Source organism: Eptatretus burgeri, chromosome 9, assembly GCF_056783735.1.
Source record: "Eptatretus burgeri isolate ZD-2024b chromosome 9, Ebu_testis_v1, whole genome shotgun sequence".
Taxonomy (NCBI): Eukaryota; Metazoa; Chordata; class Myxini; order Myxiniformes; family Myxinidae; genus Eptatretus; species Eptatretus burgeri.
In genome coordinates, this window is record NC_140969.1 from 80939709 (window position 1) to 80959708 (window position 20000).

General features: G+C 47.1%; 1 protein-coding gene across 3 annotated transcripts in view; it reads right to left on the bottom strand.

Moving 5' to 3' along the window:
- The window catches only part of SPAG1 (sperm associated antigen 1), a 120476-nt gene that overhangs the window by 54476 nt on the left and 46000 nt on the right, over nt 1–20000 (bottom strand). For all 3 annotated transcript variants that reach the window (XM_085895756.1, XM_085895754.1, XM_085895755.1), the window contains exons 3-6: nt 14708–14821; nt 14484–14563; nt 11822–11937; nt 11376–11481 (exon numbers count right to left, since the gene is read on the bottom strand). In XM_085895756.1, the coding sequence (XP_085751882.1) occupies nt 11376–11481; nt 11822–11937; nt 14484–14563; nt 14708–14806 (401 nt within the window). In that variant the 5' untranslated portion in view covers nt 14807–14821. The remainder of the gene's footprint in view (nt 1–11375; nt 11482–11821; nt 11938–14483; nt 14564–14707; nt 14822–20000) is intronic.

Here is a 20000-nt window from a genome sequence, read left to right on the forward strand (position 1 = left end):
CGAGGGCGAGTTGTGACGGTAAAGGTCGTGGCTGTTGTTGTGAAGCGGCGTTGCGGTTGGTGGTTGTTGTGTGATGGCTGTTGAGACGTGGTTGGTGGTGGTAGTAATGGTAGTAATGGCGGCTGGTCCAAAATAAAGATAGTAAAAGAAAAACGGCTATCTAGAGGGGTCGCAGCCCGAATGAATGACATTTATTCCCTCTAAACAACGGGTTTGGGCCTAACTACACATATACTTATAGAGATATCTCACCGAAGGGACCTGAATGGTGGTTTGCGAATTTCGTCAACCACAACACTACCCCCTCCCCTTTTTACAGACTCGTCCCGAGTCGTCAAATTTTCGTGTGCCATCATGTGTAGTTTTCCCCTAGTACATTTTACCTACGGATCCCTGAGTTTGACATTCATGGTATTCGTGTCCCCAAAATAAATAACCTGAGGGCTGAGTAACTACCTAAACAAACTCACTCACACGGACGACTTAAATAAAATTGCCGGCGCTAGGACAGACATGCCGGGGGCGCACTCATATTTACAGTACATCTTAACCTTAACTTACAAATTTTACACTAAACCATGGCCCAGGATCAATGAGCTCTGCAAAAAGAAAGCAGTGAGCAGGGAGCCAGGTTGCTCGAATGCCGTCTCTGGCTCAAACAACGCAGGTGACAGGGAACGTGGCCGGCTGCTCACACGCAGTCCAAGGCCTTCCCTTTTGAAACTGAACGCAGTGAAAAACGGTGCATGGGCTGCACAAACGCAGTCTCCGTGCCAGCTCAAGTGGCACACGCAATGAACACACCGAATGGATGGATGAATGGATGGACGCAAACACGGTGCACGGGCCGCCACTGCAGGCCCGTGTTGTAGCTGCCAACAGGGCAGTTCTCGCAGCTTGAAAACTGTTGCCTTGATCCTGGCGCACATGGCAATGAACAGGGGGGGGGGGCAGAGCAAAATTGAACGGGGGCTGGTGAACAGGGGCAGTGGGCATGGCATGGCAAAGGCAGCAGGCAAACACAGCCCGCAGAAGAAGGCCGCTGCAGGCAAACACAGCCGGCAGACGATCTGGCCGGCACAGGCCTTGAAGCACAGCAGCTGCAGACAATCCGACCGGTACAGGCCTTGCAGCACAGCAGCTGCAGACGATCCAGCCGGCACAGCCCTTGCAGCAAAGCAGCTGCAGACGATCCAGCCGGCACAGGCCTTGCAGCAAAACAACAGCTGCCGATGAAGTGGGCCGGCCTTTGCCTTGCAGCAACGCAGCCAGCAGATGATGCTGGCCAGCCTTTGCCGTTCAGTGTAGGTTGGTGGAGGGAGTGCGGTGGTGCTGGCCACTCGGAAGGCGGGCTCGGAACGACCCTACGGTCTCCCTCCCAACCTATCGCCTTTGCCTGTCACTGTCTATACCCACTCCCTTAATTTGTCAAACCCCAATTTAGCCCCAACTTTTTATTTTTATTTTTACTTCCCCACTATAAATCGTCCCCTAACCCCCTTTATCGTCTTTGTTCGGCTAACCTATCCTGTCACCTAGCCTACTCCCAACCCCTACGTTCCCTTCCCGGAGGGGAACAAGGGAGAGCTAGCGTCCTGTGCCGAGGCCCAACGAAGCCTCAGAATGGCCTCCCCAGAGTTCAGCGATCTAACCCAAACTGGGTCCAGCGGCCCACAACGAGAGCGAGGGGATGGATGGTGCGGAGGGGTACACTTCCTAATCTACCCTAACCATTAACTGTTAAACTACCCCGGGGCTTTCAACAAGCGCCTCTCGCTTAAACTATTGGTTCTAACAACCCAGATTCCCGTCGCCTGTGTTGGTGTCCTCACAATTTTGGGCCTCGCCCCCCAATTTTCTCTCCGTGCCCTCACACGGTCTCATGGCTGGGACACGTGGCTCCCTTTGGCAGGCACGACCCTCTGCCGATTCTCCCGCTATGGCACCCCCGGGCACTACACTGCCTCCGAGCCTACCAGCTCCCTAAACACCGGGGAGTGCCCGCCATGGCACCTCCCCTGAAACGCACACGTGGCAGGCTGGCTTCCCAGGCCCCTTTCCCAGGGTCACCCGTGCCCACAACACTGCCCACGTGGCTAATGGCGCCCCGGGCCCCTGCACCAAGCAGGCGCACCCGTGCCCACTACGCTATCCTGGCCCCCCATGGGCCCTTGGCCTACTACGGCCGACTAGCCTGGTGCCCGGGGTACCCACTCAGCGATACTCACCATTCGCAGCCACGCTCCCAGCCCGTCAACAGGGCTCCTGCACCCCTCCAAACGGGTTTCGAGCCTACACACCCACCAACAACAAAACAACCTCCATTTTTGTTAATTTGACTAACCCCCTAACTCACTCTACACTGACCCCGGGGTCCCTTGGGCGGGAGTCACTCCTCCCCCCAATCACTCATCGCACCATGCATTCCCCATTCGCTCCACTCACACAGACCCGCTGGCCTCACTCACTCACCAAGCACATGCTTCCACTTCACTCACCAACAACTCTTCAACACACTCACCGCTGGACTCTGCCATCCTTCTAACTACCTCCCCTAACTAACTCGTGCTCCCACGTCATCCCTTACACTAGTAGCACGTTCCTTTTAACCCTACGTAGCTAACTACGTCCCCACTACACATTCACTATCTGTCACTGTCTTCAGATGTCCCAAAAATCACTTTCCCAACCTAAATCTCGCTACAATCCCTCTACCTAATCCATTCCACGGGCCCCATGAGGACTTACCCCTGCCCCATGGAGCCGGTCTAACTAAGCTAACCCTTCCCCCTAACTAGTTTCCATCCTGTGCCCTGGTAAGGGGGTCTTCCACCCCTTGCCCAGGAATCCTGTGCACCCGAAAGTGAGGCTTGCTTTTTTTTTTTTTTTCTAATTGCGCAGCACCAGCGCGGTAACTCACAGCTCGCGCACTTTGCACCTGCCTGTGACGTCATGCAGCTGCACGTGTACCTCGTCCCTCCTTGGACGGTACCATCCGGCAGGGATACCCCTCCTGCCGGATTCCAACCCCACGTGCAGCCATGACGTCACCGTGCGCATAAAAAAAACACAAGCCCCACGTCTAGAGGGGTTCCCCACGCGAACACATGTGCTTTGCCCGTTGGAGCTTAACACACACGATCGCGTGGAGAACCCGTCCGGTCCAAATCCGTAATCCTGCCTAAACTTTTTCCGTCCGCGGGATCGGCAAATCCACCGCGTGCGTTTCCGGACTGGGACTTCACTCTCGCAAGCGAGCACGTGGGGGCCTCGTGCGTTGCACAGCACGGACCTCGTGCTCACTGCTGGGTGAACCCGGCACGGTCCCCAAAACAACTACAGCCGCTACTCGGCTTTCTTTCCTCTCATGTCGCCGTCGTCGCCATTCAACACACGCACTCCCGCGTGTTACGACGCTAACACACCTCACCATTAAACTCACACCGGGAGACGCGGCTGCATGTTCACACATGCCGACCGACATCTCCCTTACACACAGCGACCTTGCACACGCTGTCTCTCTCACACTCGGCCGCTCACTCACGCATGCCATTTCCCTCACACTACCCATACCACTCACACGTGGTGCTCCATTCATACTGGCCGTTTCACTCACGCATGCCGTTTCCCTCGCACACGTGGCTCCACTCACTCGCGGCCTTTCACTCACTTGTGCCATTTCCCTCACACAAACCATACTACTCACACACGCTGGGGCACTCGCCCGCGGTGCCTCACTCATACTGGCCGTTTCACTCACACACACGGCGACACACACACACGGTGCCTCACCCACACACGGCATGCTGGGAAGCACACACTCCGGCACACTCGCCACCACACCACTCACACACGCGGGGGCACTCGCCCGCGGTGTCTCATCCACACACGGCGTGCTGGGAAGCACGCCCTCCGGCACAATCGCCACCACACCACTCACACACGGGGTCGCTTCCACACACGGGGACGCACTCACACCTGGGGTCTGGTCGTGACTCCCCTCAAGGGGGCATACTCCCTCCCCTCGTTCCTGGAGGAGGCCATCCAACTGCTCGCACCGGGTCTCTACCCAGTCCACCAGCTCACCCCCATTGTCCTCCACTACCTCCGTGTGTGTGTGTGCGTCTCTAAACCCGTCATTATCATGCAGTCTCTCCTCTATTTTTTCTGTCTCCCGTGTCTCTATACATTTTCTCTCCTGGTTCCTTTTTCTGTCTCTTCCTGGTTCCTTTTTCTTTCCCAGAGTCGTTCTTTCTCTCTGAGCCCCATTAGCTGTTCGTTCTCCCTCCGGAGCTCCTCAATCTCCGTTGACTCCAATCTCGCTCTCCGTTTTAGTTGTTCAATTTTACACTCATATAGTTGTTGTTTTCTCTCCCACTGTTCCTCCTGCTCTTTGTTTTCCAATCTCATCGTTTCTTTCAATTGGCTCATTTCCTTCCTGTGTTTCATTCGCTGTTCTCTCACTACTCTTCCTCGTTTCCTCTCCTGTCCTTCCTTCTCCAGTTTCATGGTTTGCTTCATTTGGTTAATCTCCTTTTTGTGTTTCATTTGCTGCTGTCTCATTACTCTTCCTCGTTCCCTCTCCTGTCCTTCCTTCTCCAGTTTCGTTGTTTGCTTCATTTGGTTAATCTCCCTTTTGTGTTTCATTTGCTGCTGTCTCATTACTCTTCCTTGTTTCCTCTCCTGTCCTTCCTTCTCCAGTTTCGTTGTTTGGTTAATCTCCTTTTTGTGTTTCATTTGCTGTTCTTTGTCTATCTCCTCGTACTCCAGCCTCAGCTTTTCTTTCAATAGGTCAACCTCAGATTCATGTTCTTTTTGTTTTCTATTCCATTGTTCCTCTCGTTCTTCCCTCTCCAATCTCGTTGTGTCCTTCAATCTCCTGATTTCTCCTTCCTGCTTCATTCCTTGCTCCTTTACTTTCTCCTCGTATTCAAACCTATTTTTTTCCTTTTGTCGTTCAGTTTCAAATTCATACTCTTTCAGTTTTCTATTCCACTGTCTTTCTTGTTCCTCCTTCTGCAATCTCGTCATTTCTTTCAACTGACTGATTTCTTTCTCCTGTCTCATTCGTTCTTCCTTCATTACTCTTTCTTGTTCCTCATTCTTTAGTCTGGCCTTCGCTTCCAGCTGTTCGATCTGTACAGTGTGGTTTCTTAAAGTTTCATTTTCCGTTCTCTTCCTTTCCTCTTTTAACACTCTCAGTTCGTTTTGTAGTTCCCTCTCTTTGTTTTGGTGTTTCTGTAACTCAGAAACTTTCTTTTCCAATTCCTTTCTCATCTCCGCACACTCAGACTTTGCTTTGGCTTCTAATTGTTCAATCTGCTCAGTGTGGTTCCTTAACGTTTCATTCTCTGCTGTCGTTCTTTCTTCTCTCACCATCCTCAACTTGTTTTGTAATTCCTTCTCTTTGTTTTGGTGTTTCTGTAACTCAGAAGCTTTCTTTTCAAATTCTTTTCTCATCTCCGCACCCTCCGACCTTGCTTTGGCTTCTAACTGTTCTTCCGGCTTGCGCTTGTGGTTTTCTACCCGTCTTCCCAGTTCCTCTGTCTCCGTTTTTCCCTCCAGTCCCATCTTATCAACTCTCTTCGTCATGTCTTGAAGTCTTTTCTCACACTCCACCGTTTCGACCTTCAATCCCTCCTCTGTCTCCTCCTGGCTTTCTTTTAATTTTTCTAATACCTTCTTTACCTCGTGTCTCGTCTTACACGTCTCCCAAATTATTTTCTCGCCCGCCCCGACCGCGGGCCTGACAGCCGTTGCACTCCCCCCCAGCTCGTTCGTCCCAGCACGTGGCAGCGCCATTTTCACGCCCGTGGTCCGCGTTTCGCTCCTCGCCATTGTCATAATGCCTGCCTGCAGGCCTATGCCCATGCTCTGCATCTCACCCCGCATTTCTTTCATTTGGTTTTTCGCTTCGAGTGCGTTTCCATCCATTTTTTTTTTTCCATTTGTTGCGTATTTCTCTTCATTTCGTTGTTCCTTTCTTTCATTTCGGCATTCCTGTAATCCAGTTTGTCATTTATGCTCTGCGCGAGTTCCATAATCTGCCGCATTGTCACCTGCCCTGGCCACTCCCACTGACTACATTTAGTGGTGGAGTTATAATAAAAAACCGACCAGATGAACGGCATCGATGCCTTTCCCAACCTTCTGGTACGGGTTTCTCTTGCACGGTGATCTCGTCCTGAGCCATGGATTCTACATTACTATTACACATACCTTATCCACCCGGCACCCACTCGCCTTGAGACGCCATCTTGCTTCTCGTAAAGGGTTAATTTAGCTCGCTCGTAATTTGGAGGGAATCGGGGGTCGCTCCTCTCACCCCTGGACCGATTCCCGTGAATTTAGTTGGAGACAGGAGAGCCCGTTTTCCCGTTCTCCGATACCAGTGCCGCGAGGAGGGCGATGAGTTTATATCGCACGACCTGACACCAGTGTTGCAGATTCGCGCCCGCCGGCGTGCGAACGGCCACGTAACTCGAATCGCGGCACGTCGCCCACCGGACGGACAATCCCGTCGTGACCCTCTCGGACTAACGCCGGGAACTAGTCACGGGTGGGCCTTTCGGCCTCAGCACGATCGCGCCAATCGGCCCCCCGCGTGGGATAGGGTTGCTCGCCAAATTCGACCTACCTAAGTACCCACACGGAGGGTAGACCGGGCGATCGCACCTCGCCGCAGGTCGACTTCGGACACGGGCCACTTTAAGCGACCCGTTGCGTACTATCCGGATAACCGAGCGGTGTTATCGTCAACCTGGACGGTTCGATTAATTATCGGGCGTTTTAGCCCACGACCAACCCTTTACGTGAAGTAAGATAGAGATTCAATTAGAGAAAAGACGAAGCGAAACGGGAGAAACAGTTCAACAAAGAGCACATTTATTTCACGATGGCACACGGATAGCACACATATACAATTATACACCAAAAGCAAATGTAAAAGAAGAAGAAACACACAATAATGCACAAAAAGCAAATGTAAAAGCAAAACACAATGCAGATCTACCACCGACTACCGAGCACACGGCAACACTTACACAGTTTTATTTCACAGACGGCGCCGACAACACATATACTCAAAGCAAAAGAAAAAGGGACCACCCTCCACGATGAGGGGGGCAGACGGGCCTGGGGCCGAGACCGCGTCGAGCCTTCCCGTCTGGTGATGAGCCGCAAAATGGCGGTGGCGCCCCGACTCCGCGGGCCTCGCGGACAGTGTCTGGAATGGGGTGGGAACGGGGCCCCCTTCTCGCACTATCTCAGCGCGGGGGGGAAACAAGAGGGGGTTGTTGATGCTCGGGGGGATGAGGATATCTCGCTGGTTCGGGTCCCGCGACGAGCGTCTCCACCACGATCTCGGTCGCGTTACCGGCCTCCCCTCTCCGCAGCTCCCCGACTCTGACAGGAGCGCCCCCTCGACTGCCTTCGCCGCCGCCACCTCTCCAACTCTCCACAGCTCCGTCCAACTGCTTTCTCCGACTCTTCTCTTCACTGACTTCCCAACTCAACTCGACTCTTCCCAACTCAACTCCACTTTACTGACTCAACTACGAGCGAACGCGGCCCTTTATAGCCCCCGTGGCTTCGCTCCTTCACCTTCGACCCTTTACCTCTGGCTGGCTCCCCATTGGACAGAGGAAAAGTGGGCGTGAATGCTTTTTGATCCATGAATCTGCATATAGCGATATTACTCCGATGCACCTGGAGGCGGGGCCAAATCGCCCCATGCTCGCTGATAGGACGGAACAGAAGTGGGCGTGAGTCGTTTTTGATCCGATTTCTTCGGAAAGGCTGGTGTTTCTGCACCCGCTGCTCGGTGCGCGCCCTGCACGAGTCCAGTATTGGTGCCCACAAGCGGCGCGGGAATGACGGTGATGCGATGGTTGCGAGGGCGAGTTGTGACGGTAAAGGTCGTGGCTGTTGTTGTGAAGCGGCGTTGCGGTTGGTGGTTGTTGTGTGATGGCTGTTGAGACGTGGTTGGTGGTGGTAGTAATGGTAGTAATGGCTGCTGGTCCAAAATAAAGATAGTAAAAGAAAAACGGCTATCTAGAGGGGTCGCAGCCCGAATGAATGACATTTATTCCCTCTAAACAATGGGTTTGGGCCTAACTACACATATACTTACAGAGATATCTCACCTAAGGGACCTGAATGGTGGTTTGCGAATTTCGTCAACCACAACAATATATATATATATATATATATATATATATATATATATATATATATATATATATATATATATATATATATATATATATATATATATATATATATATATAGCACTCCTCACTTAATGACCTACCTGTTTAAGGACCGCCCGGACTTACGACTAGCTCTCCGACCAATCGGTATTGTACACTGTACGAGAACTTTGGTTGTGGAAACGGCAGCGCGGTGTCTCAGCGTCAAGCATCTCATCTCGCATCTCAGTCTCAGTCTCGTTCCCGCAGTCAGTCGGTATTCACTACACTAGCGTTCGCAATCTCCATGACTACATATTTCGTCTATAAATTTGTACTCTATTGTGCACCCCAGAGTACAAGATGTCAGCGAAAAGGAAGAGCATGACCTCACCTGGAGGAAGTGCCAAGAAACAAAGGAAGGCTATCGATCTTGATATGAAAATGAAGATCATAAACGACTATGAAGCTGGTAAGAAAGTTAAAGTGATAGCACATGACTTGGAGCTGGTGCATTCGACCATTTTGACGATCTTGAAGGATAAAGATAGAGTGAAAGAGGCAGTGAAGGCATCGACAGGATTTAAAGCCATAATAACTAGGCAGCGGGAAGGCCTCATTCATGAAATGGAGAAATTACTGGCGATCTGGTTTGACGACTAGATACAAAAAAGAATGCCGATGAGCCTTTTAATAATTCAAGCCAAGGCACGCAGTATCTTTGAGACTTTGAAGGTGTGCGAAGGCGAAGAATCGACGGAAACATTTACGGCAAGCCATGGATGGTTTCAATGGTTTTGTCAGAGATTCAATCTGCATAATCGGAGTATCAGCGGTGAGGCGGCAAGCGCAGATGTCGAAGCAGCGGAAAAATTTGTTGACCAATTTGTGGAAATCATCGAGAAAGGCGGCTACCGTCCGGAACAGATCTTCATTGTGGAAGAAACCGGACTTTTTTTGGAAGAAAATGCCCGAAAGGTCCCACATACACAAATAAGCTAAACAATGCCCAGTTTCAAGGCTTTTAAGGAAAGACCCCGAACCACTACCACACTTTGAAGGATTTAATGACTAAAATGTTAATCTGAATGTCTTTTTTTTTATAACTTTAATGTTTTTTGTTACATCATTTTTATAATTTTTGCTGATTGTATTTTCATGTTCTGTAATATGTAAGAATTATGCAAATTAAAACAAAGTTATCAAGTTGAAGTTTCCTTTAGAACTTTTCTTTATTCAGAATATATAAAAACGATTACCTGTATTTACAGTATGCAAACCTAAGTAATGTATATTAGAGCTGATTTACTATGTTCTGTTTATTACAGTATACAGTACACTACTGTATAAAAATTTAAAAATATATCCTCGGTTATCGACCAATTCGCTTAACGACCGAGTCGTAAGAAACGGAACTCGGTCGTTAAGTGAGGAGTGCTGGTGTGTGTGTGTGTGTGTGTGTGTGTGTGTGTGTGTGTGTGTGTGTGTGTGTGTGTGTGTGTGTGTGCGTGTGTGTGTGTGTGTGTGTGTGTGTGTGTGTGTGTGTGTGTGTGTGTGTGTGTGTGTGTGTGTGTGTATATATATATATATATATGGAATAGGAATCCAAAAGCCTGGTGTTGGCATAGTGGTTAGGGCAGCGGCTTGAGATCCAAAAGGTCCTGAGTTCAAGCCCCGTTGGGCCACTGAATTAATACACCAGGGGGTTGACTCAGCCTGTCATCCTTCCGAGGTCGGCGAAATGAGTACCAGTGTACTGGGCCGGTGTATACCCCGGTTAAAATAGGTGTACCATATCCCTGTGTCATAAGAGGCGACCAGGGTTGCGTCAGGAAGGGCATCCGGCGTAAAAAATGTCACAAATCACTATGCGGATCATACGGATGATCCGCTGTGGCGACCCCCTAACGGGAGCAGCCGAAAGAAGAAGAAGAAGAGATATATATATAGGCACACACACACACACACACACACACACACACACACACGTTTTTTAGCCGCGCCGCGTTGCGAACGCTGGCTCTCAGAGAGCTCCGCGTTGTTGTTCTTCTTCTTTTTCTTCTTCTAGTGAAGACAAAACATTTAGGATGCGGCTCTTGGACACATTTGTCCTTGTTTAATATAATCGCACACCCACCGGCGAAGACGCTACGATGAACAGGTACCGGGTCCACAGACCAATTGTTGAGAAACAGTGATGTAGATGGTTTAGACTTTTTTGGTTTTCAGTGATCAAGTTTGTTTGTGAATTAGTTTGTCCCTTGTTATAATGCCCCTTTTTCTGAATGTAAATTAGTACACAATTTAATTAACCTTCAGAAACTTGCAAGCAGGGAACTTTATTTATTTTACAATTTATCACAGTCGCCACTAGGAGGCAATGTTTATCGCAGCACTTGCTGAATAGCATTGTTGCAAGTGCAACAAAACTCAGAAGATTGTATCTCTGACTGATTTTGCACGAAAATAGGAGGAACAAATTTGATATTCAACATGAATGGACAAAATTATGGAGAAGTTACTCTTAAAGATCGAAATGCATAGCTAAATTGGGATGCAAAGCTAAAAAGGTGGAAACAAGACAAGACTTGTCGAGTTCGTATAAGCAATTTTATCAGTTGATGTAAGCTGCAAAGTATTTTACTAGATCTCTCTTCTCCTCCATGTGATAGTTATACAGTATGTTACTTTTAAAATATTAGATGATATATTTTATTCCAGGCAACAACGGATTCAGGTGTAGGTTTTCAAACTTTGCAACTTGTACTGTATTAGTAACACACACACACACACACACACACACACACACACACACACACACACACACACACACACACACACACACACACACACACACACACACACACACACACACACACACACACACACACACACACACACGCACACACACACACGGAGGTGGATGCCTTGGGGCCAAGGGGGGGGTGGGTGTGGGGCTCCTTTCCACATTCTGAGACCCGCATGTTGGGGATGGCAGCCGGCGACACACACACACACACGGAGGTGGATGCTTTAGGGCCAAGGGGGGAGAGGGGGTGGGTGTGGGGCTCCGTTCCACATTCTGAGACCCGCATGTTGGGGATGGCAGCTGGCGACACACACACACACACACACACACACACACACACACACACACACACACACACACACACACACTCTCCTTACCTGGTGTAGTAAGCAACAGCCTCTGTATAATCCATAGCTTGAAGTGCCTCATTTCCCTTGTTCTTCTCCCTCTCAGCCACAAGCCATTTTTCAACCTCTGACAATCCTGATACATGCACTCAATGTTAGTCACAACATAGTCAAAAGAAACACAATGCTCAGATTTGTCTTGAAAATATTTTTTTCCATGGAAGAATGCTACTAACTGCAACTACTAATGTAACAATCAGAGGGATATCGAGGCTTCCTGAATACATGCTTGTCTATTGCCAAAGAAAGAGGCATCAAAAAATCTCAGCCGACTCTTTCTGGGTCATGTTCTTCATTAATTCCAAAACAAGATTTCAATTAACCATTTGTGTTAAAATGATATCTCAGTATACATGGTTTCCTCAAACCACTTTGAAGTTCACCATTTAGCTACGAGTCAGGAAAGAAACAAACACCTGCAATGTTCACGCTTTGCTCGAGCTTTGGAAGGTACAAGTTCATTGCTGTTTTCTCTGCCTTTCTAGCTTGTGGCTCCAAGTCGATTTGCTCACATTCTTTGTCGACATCAAACCTGAAATAGTTTGAGGTCACATTTAAGGCCATTCATGCAGTCATGATTTCAACTTGAACAAAAAAAAAAGACACTTTCGTCAATCGCTTTTTTTCTGCAAAGTAGTAGGATGGAGGGCATGGGGCAACCACTAAGGCAGTGAGTGTGATACAACACAAAACGGGATATGTTATGCTCCTTCAAAAAAAAAAAACTGGCCTATGTGCAGCATTTTCATTCTGTGACTTCTTATTCTTTCATATGCAGCACAAGGCTGCAGGCCACAGGGTAGCATAATTGGCTGAGGGCATGACTGTGCTGCTGATGAATCTCCTCTGTAGGTTTGGGCAGGAATTCGTAACTTGGCCAGAGTGCCAACGATAGCTCGCCTGTTCTTCACAAAGGACACCGTGGGATCCTTAAAGTCCAACAACTAATGCCGCAGACAGGACGCCAAGTTCAAAGTCCATCTGATGAACGGCACACATAATGATGAATCATCCTGCCTGTATGCCTGGTGTTGGCTTAATGGTTAGGATGATGGGTTTGGGATCCTAATGGTCATGAGTTCAAATCCTACTTGGCTGTTGAATTAATACCAGGTGTGGTTGATTCAGCCTGCCATCCTTATGAGGTTTGTCAAAATGAGTGCCAGCTTGCTGGTATCCTGTGTTGGAGTGGCGACCTGTCCAGGATTGTGCCCAATAGCTGAGGAGACTGCTTATACAGTACCAGCAATCTGCAGAGTATGGTCCCAATTGATTGATGCATCCTGCCTGTGAAATACCAGGTGGCAGTTTATAGTTTGGCCGAGATTCAAACCCAGGCTGGACAGCTTAGAGGTGAGTGTGTGTACCTCTTAACCATCCTACCGGCATTCTGTGACTATCCTTGATAAAATGGGTTGTTTAATTTGTTAATTCCTCTAACTGTCAACAGCAGAAAATGTGTCCACATTTTCCAATATGAAAGCAAAGATGACACTTGTTTTAAATTAATTAGTCACGATAAATAGTGTATATTACATTCATTTGTAGAGAAGAAGGCCTTCTTCAAGCTTGTTTAAATGAGTTTTACGCTGTTGCAAAATTAAGCCAAAACCAAACATTAATAGTTGCATCAATCACAGCTTGCTTGACAGCATACACAGACCAATGGACTGTTGTCAGTTTAAAATAATTGCTGTTCACTGTTATTTGATTATCAGAACAATCCTTCTTTGTTCACATATACTTTGGTTTTAAATTAAATCACCCACAATAGATTGGCAAAAAGGCAAACAAAAATTATATGCAAACTATGTGGGGCTTGAAAAGAGTGGATAAAAGCAAACTGGAGGTGCGAGGCCAGACCTACAATTGAAGAACACCAAAAAGCCACCAACTTGCTTTGAGAGAAGAGTTTTGTGCCTTAGAATTCCTGTTAGGAAATGACAATGATGTGTAGGACCTTGTATAAGTGGTCCTATCTATTGCTGTGGGGTGAAACAAGCCCACCACTGAAAGCAGTGCCCCATTGGGTATATTTAAGTGATATATGGTGACTGAGTAATGTTAATTATTTTGACGTGCACACATCCTGTCAGCAATACAGGCTCCTCATCAACTACAGTTGCATGAGCATAGATGTCAAAACAGTCGAGGCTTTGAATTAAAATAAAATTTGGTCGATTTTACTTTTTGATGCTGGAATACCAATCTGTCACCATAAAAGAAAGTCCACTGAACCAGATTTGGCAATCTTCTTGTCCCTCGCCGCTCCGACAAGGTGGGAGATGAGGGATATTAAAATGAGCTTTGTCCAACTGACCAGCCATCCAACCCGATGAGATCACAGCCGTCATTGGCTGAATTATGTTGCCATGGTAACCATCTCAGTAACTTGGCTTGTGTACATGATACTTCAAAAACCATTCAATGTTTACCTTTCGTATTACACAGATCTATACCTCACACCACCCAAAATGTGGGGGATCTAGAGTGTAAGCTCCTTGCTTCTTTTATTGCAGTGACCAATTAGCACACGAGAGTGATGCAGATCCTCAGAGAAACCAGGCTGAGTGCCCTCTGATCTTGACCTTTAACAAAGTTTTCATTTCAGCTATTACCACATGATCAATCAATTGGGCTTGTTTGAACACCAAGTGAACTCCCATTTGCATTACTCATTCAGATCTCTCAAATATGGCCCAAAACCGAGTACATGCATCTGGTATGTCATGGAAACCTGAGAATAGCCATAAAGACAGCCCAGCAAAAAATAAAAAATAAAAATACCATAAATAAATGTACAAACTAGCTTGGAAATATTATCTCCAAATTATCTCCTGCAGGAAAAAACAAAAAACATCACAGGTAGGATAAGGACATTAGGAGACTTAAGTATACTTTTACATGAACCAGGAGCCTATTGGTATACAGGAAAAAATATACTATTTCTTTGAAAATTGGACCTGGGATCATAGTACTATAAGGCAACTGCTTAGATAGAAATTCTAACCAGGCTAACCCTTCAAAATTACTGTATAAAACCATGTTGCTGATGAAGGAAATGCAATTCTGACACACTTGTCCCAAGCACTGTAGTCTGTAGATCTGATGTGACAGGTTTTTCTTGACTTTTGTAGACCGCAGGCTTCAGGGAGCTCCTTGCATGCAAGTACAAAGCAAAAAGCAGAAATGCAAGAATGGCAGGTAATGGTCAAGGAAATAGATAAGTTCAGGCAGAAATCATTTTAACTTCAAAATCTCAACTATAAATCATTGTAAATGCGAGTCCATGTCTTTGATACCTTTGATTTGGCAACATCTCCCTTGCTTCGTACAGGAGGTAGCTTGTCCTCAAAAAGACATGACCAATCGCCACCCAAATGTTCTGCACAGGCTTGCATGGCTTCTTGCCACTCCTTAAAAAAAGTTCAACAACAGATGGTAAACTTTGATTTAGAGTATACAATGATGCAATAGTGAAGTGGATATCCTAATGGTATTCTTAGCTGACCCTAATAGCATGTGGAAAATCATTTCTACAATTGCTTGTAAAAGTACACCGAAATTCTAAAAACAATTAAAGAACTACAATAACAATACCCAACCAGAAAATATAATTGGACGCAAATGAGTCGATGAATATACTTTCAGATGTCAACCGACTGTTTCGCTTGATCTCGATTAATAGTCCAGCAGCCATTTCTCATATGAGGCCAACGAAGGAAATTCGTTCAACACCCCCTACAGAAAAGGTTTGACTTGACAGGGTGGTAGAATAGACCCTATAGAACACCTCCAGGTAATATGTGGTTTCAAATTGTGGTATCATTAAAATTCTACAGGCCATTATACATACCAAGGGTACTTACCAAGAGGGTCACTGTGGGCTAGCAAAATTTAGGGGGAGGGGTAACGTAAACATGAATATCTTTGTCTAGACTCAACCAATTTTCAATACTGAGTTATCATTGGCTTCCTATTATAATTCTCTATCAGAGTATGTACAGTTATTTGAAAATGGCCTTTGCCATTACATCAACAAAGCTAAAATATCACACTAATTCAAACTTTCTGACATTTTTTATTGTGTTCTCATATGAAGGTGAACGGTGTTTCTGAATTACTACTGGTATGTATACATTTTGGAAATCAAATGCTTAAGAAAGTATTGTTCTGCAGAAATTCATATACATACAGAGGCATGCATAAAGAAAACTGCAACTGTTATTTTTAGCGTTCGTCTTTTACTAGTGTATAGCAACACGGAAGCACATACATCAGAGCCGAGCATAATAGTTATCTTTGGCAACACGGAAGTACATTAGTGAAAGCCGAGTATAATAGTTGTCTCTGGCAGCACGGAAGCTACTCATTCATCATAGTGGATGATAATTGTTATCATGGTTGACACTGGGAGCTGTGCATGACAACACAGAAGCACATTAGTGAGAGCGAATCATAATAGTTGTGCATGGTTGCAAGGAAGCAGATTCGTCAGAGCGGTTTGTAATATTTGTGTCTGGCAACAAGGAATCACATTCGCCATGGAAGCATGAAGATGTCATATGTTGTAACTTTTAGTCAGCATCTTCTTCACCACTGGATTCAAAGATTGTTCTTGGATTTTCACAAGTTTCTTCAGCCATACATGCACATACTTCTGTGCATGGCATGTGGTTGGTTCTGCATGTGCAGTCGGCTCGGCGACATAGAGACTTCTTGCAGTGACAGACAGTCAGCTCCGGAAGACCCCGTGGTGCTGGATCTTTGGTCATGAGCACAGGCTGCAGGGCCCCATCCTGAATTTTCCAGCCATGTCCAGCTGCTGGTGGAAGGCTCTGTGTAGGCTCCAATGCTCTCTTCCATACATAGGCCTGGTAATTTCCTCGCTTCATATGTTGCTGTAAGCTGTCGCATGTATTGGGGAGATTTTCATTTCTTTGTCCCTTTTGACAGAACTGCCAGTATCTCACATTGTTCACTTTACTCCCAGCCCCCTTGGTTGTTGAGTACATTGCACATATGAAGGCTTCGCATGCTTCTGAAGTGCTGTTGCTGAGCTCGGGTTCTTCTCCAAGCTGTCCGAGACTGGTCCAATGCTCTTTACTGTCAAGTAAGACATTGAAACCCTTTTTCTTGCCGAGTCCTGAGAGTGCACTGTTTGAATCGCACCCAGTGAGTGTGTGGAAGCCGACTAAAGCATTACACAGCTCAGGTCCTAGTTTGTGTGCTAAGCTGTGGATAGGAATATACCTGTTTTACATGATGGCTTTATGGCTTTATTACTACATGGCTACACTACATGGCTGCTACATGGCTTTATCCTTGATTCCAGTCCGAAACCACAGCTCCCAACTGGAGTTTTCTGTCGTGTGTGATGCAGAGGACAGCCACATCTGTGTCAGGTGATTGAATCACAATCCTGTTGTGATAATGAGAGGCATGTTTTGCATGTAGCAATATTCGTGTGTCTGCCTCTTCATGATCTGACTTGAGGAGAACCAGTTCTTCGCAGTGCCCTCTGATGACTAGCACAGACTTCTGTGGGTTCTTGAAACCACCACCGATGACTAGGTGTTGACCATCAAGCAGAGTGTCTACCCCCATGTGGCACCATGTGTCGGCCAAGAAGGCACACAAGTTGACTTTGTTTTCTACATTTCCAATGTATTTGATCCACTGCTTTGGAATAGGAGTAGCTGGCCCTTGGATTGTCACCTCTAAGACTGCAGATGTTCCTCGTTTCTCTCGCTCCCCAGCTTTGATTGAGAGGCTGGAGTACCGGTTGAAAACAACATCAACCCGCTGACAACCATTCCGATGTAGAGGGGCAGTAACCAGGCTGTAATACTTGAATGCCATTTCACCGAAGTTTGCAGCACCAGCGGACTTTGTCATCTATACCAGCGCCATTGCATCGACGATGTGGGCCGTATACATCTGGCTGGTTGTGACTTGTGGCAGTTTTGGATGGACATCTACCTTCTTCTCTAACTTAGCAATGAGTATGCTCTTGTTGGTCTTCCTCAAGCTGCCATCGTAATGGGCCAGCGATAATGGCACTGTTGATAACTCGTAGCTGAGGAGTTCTCTCACATTGATGTCCCTTGACTTTCCTGTGATCAGAAGGTGGCCAAAGAGTTCACGGTCAGCACTAAGAGTGATAACTTTCTCATCAGTTAGCTTCACTGTTTTCTTCTTGCTTAGTGTAGCAAATGTTTTGATCTTCAGGTTTGGCAGGGAATCCCAAAATGTCACTTCATTGGTATTCAGTCTCTGTTCAACAAATGTTGTCATTTGAGCTGTGTCGACCTGGTAGGAGTTAACCATGTGTGTAGCAGCATCTGGGGGCATCCTGATACCTGTGGCAATGTTAATCAGTGACGAAATTCCATCATCAACGTTGTCTAGGGAGAAGGGATCGGTCATAAGCTCTGACGTGATGATGGTCAGCAGCTTCTGAACGTCACTTTCATATCTCTCCACCCTCTTTGGTGCTGCATCTCTGTGGGTACCAACACGATCTGAGTCCTGTATGGCACACATCTCCTTCATTGCTGTTGTGATGGCTGCTCGTTCATGACATGTCAGGAGTTCTAGAGCTCCTGCTCTCTGACTGATCCCTATGATGCCACCGTTTGTCTTGCTGTCGTGGTTGATAGACTGCTCTCGGACCATGTCAGTCCACACTTGAGCAAAAGGTTGAGGCGATCGACTGATGGCATGATTGCCAGACATGAACTCTTCATTGCGGCAGGATGGGTCTCAGGCAGCTGGTTCATGTCAGCCAGATAAACAAGAAGCCACCTGGCATAGTTGGGTCAATCCATTGCGAAGAAGTGAGTGGTCATTGCAGCAGTAGCAGAGAGATGCAGAATCCAGTTTCCAGTCCTCTCTGCCTTGATGAACTGGAGGAGCAGCTGTACCATGGTTACATAATCACTCCAGGAGGCAAACAGCTGCGACTTGCCCCGTGCCTCAGTTTGGAACCTTGTGAACTCTGATTCTAATGTCGTGATGGCATCACACATCCTCAACATGGTGTTCTGGACATCTTTTTCTTCTTCTAGAGCATGTTGACATGCTGTCACTTGCTCCATCACAGCATCTTCATCTACATCACTGCCCTCCTGCCTAGAGTGCCACTTCACGAAGGCACGCCACTGCAGACGAATCATAGCTTCCATGACTATCTTGTGGGCTCTCACTCCACGATTGTAAGACTTCCCTTTCAGGAGGGTCGAGGTTGTCGAACTGCCATACATGCCAGATTCTATCAGAAGATCCTCGATGCCTGACATCTGATACTTTTTACCCAGCACAGCCAGATAATTCGTTGCAATGTGGAAGCCTCCTATGTGTATCACCATGTCTTCAAACGCTTCTTGAAGGTGCCACTGAATCTCTTTGACCTTCACATATACAGCAAGGTCAAATGTAATAATGCTGTCATTGTGGCCAAGGCTTGCCATCATGGACTGCACATTCTTCATAACTGTGTAGACGGTGCTGAACTCTGTAGGGGAATCATCGATGATAGGGCTGTAGCTGATGTTTGTGCGAACGGGAACACAGGAGTGTACCACAGCATTGAAGCTACTCCAGCTAGGTACTTTTTGTTTTTCTGTGGTGAAGAGCTCCACCTCAAACAGCTTCATTGGTGTCATCCTTATCAATGCCCAAGAAAGATCCATCTTACAGGCTGCCGAATGCAAGCTTTCAGAGCATTTGAACCACTCAGCTTGTATCTTCCCGAAGAAACTGGTAACAGCAGGCCGCTTTCCGTATGCACTGTACTCTCTCATGGATTAGCACATCCCAGTGGATTCAAGTGTCCGTTTCCTTTTTGTCTGGTCTGAATAGACCCTCGGCTCGGGGACTGGACCAAAGTGCCCTCGTTGATAGAGGACTAATGTAATGGCATTAGTTGTCCTCTTTCCATCAAGAGTCTCTTCAGTCATGTCATTACTGTCTGCTGCCACCTGGACAAAGACGCCTGGGGAGATGTTTGATGGCAATACCGTACCAAAGATGTCGCTCTTGGCTAGGATCTCCTATGCAAGGCTTGTGTCGGTTGCCTCAACATCATCGTAGGAGTTACAGTGGCCCATTCTGCACAGCATGGTAATGAGCTGTTTTGACCTCGTCATATTGCGAACTACAATTCCCAGGGCCACGTGCTTGGGCATGTTAGTTCGAGCATGAGTTGCACAGTGTACAACATCCTGAGCAAGCATAAAAACACGTCTTTCATCTGATGAGTTTCTACATTCTGGTTCTGAAAACTCATCTTCATCTTCCTTTTCTGGTTTGGCAATAACCCAGCGTATTAGCCAGTAAAGACTGTCTGGTATCACAGATTTGGATTTTGGCAGGGTTAGATCCATGATATTAGGTGGTCGGACTGATATGCCTTGGCATTCATTGATCTCCGACTTGATGAGTTTCGCAGTGCGTTACAGCAGACTCACCCTGTCGCAATCATCCATCGCTGTTGTGGGCTGTTTTCTTGGTACACCCGTGGCTGTTGCACTGATAGGCAGAGTTGATGACATCTTGAAGGGATATGGAGCTTGAGTACAAAAGCTCGGACTT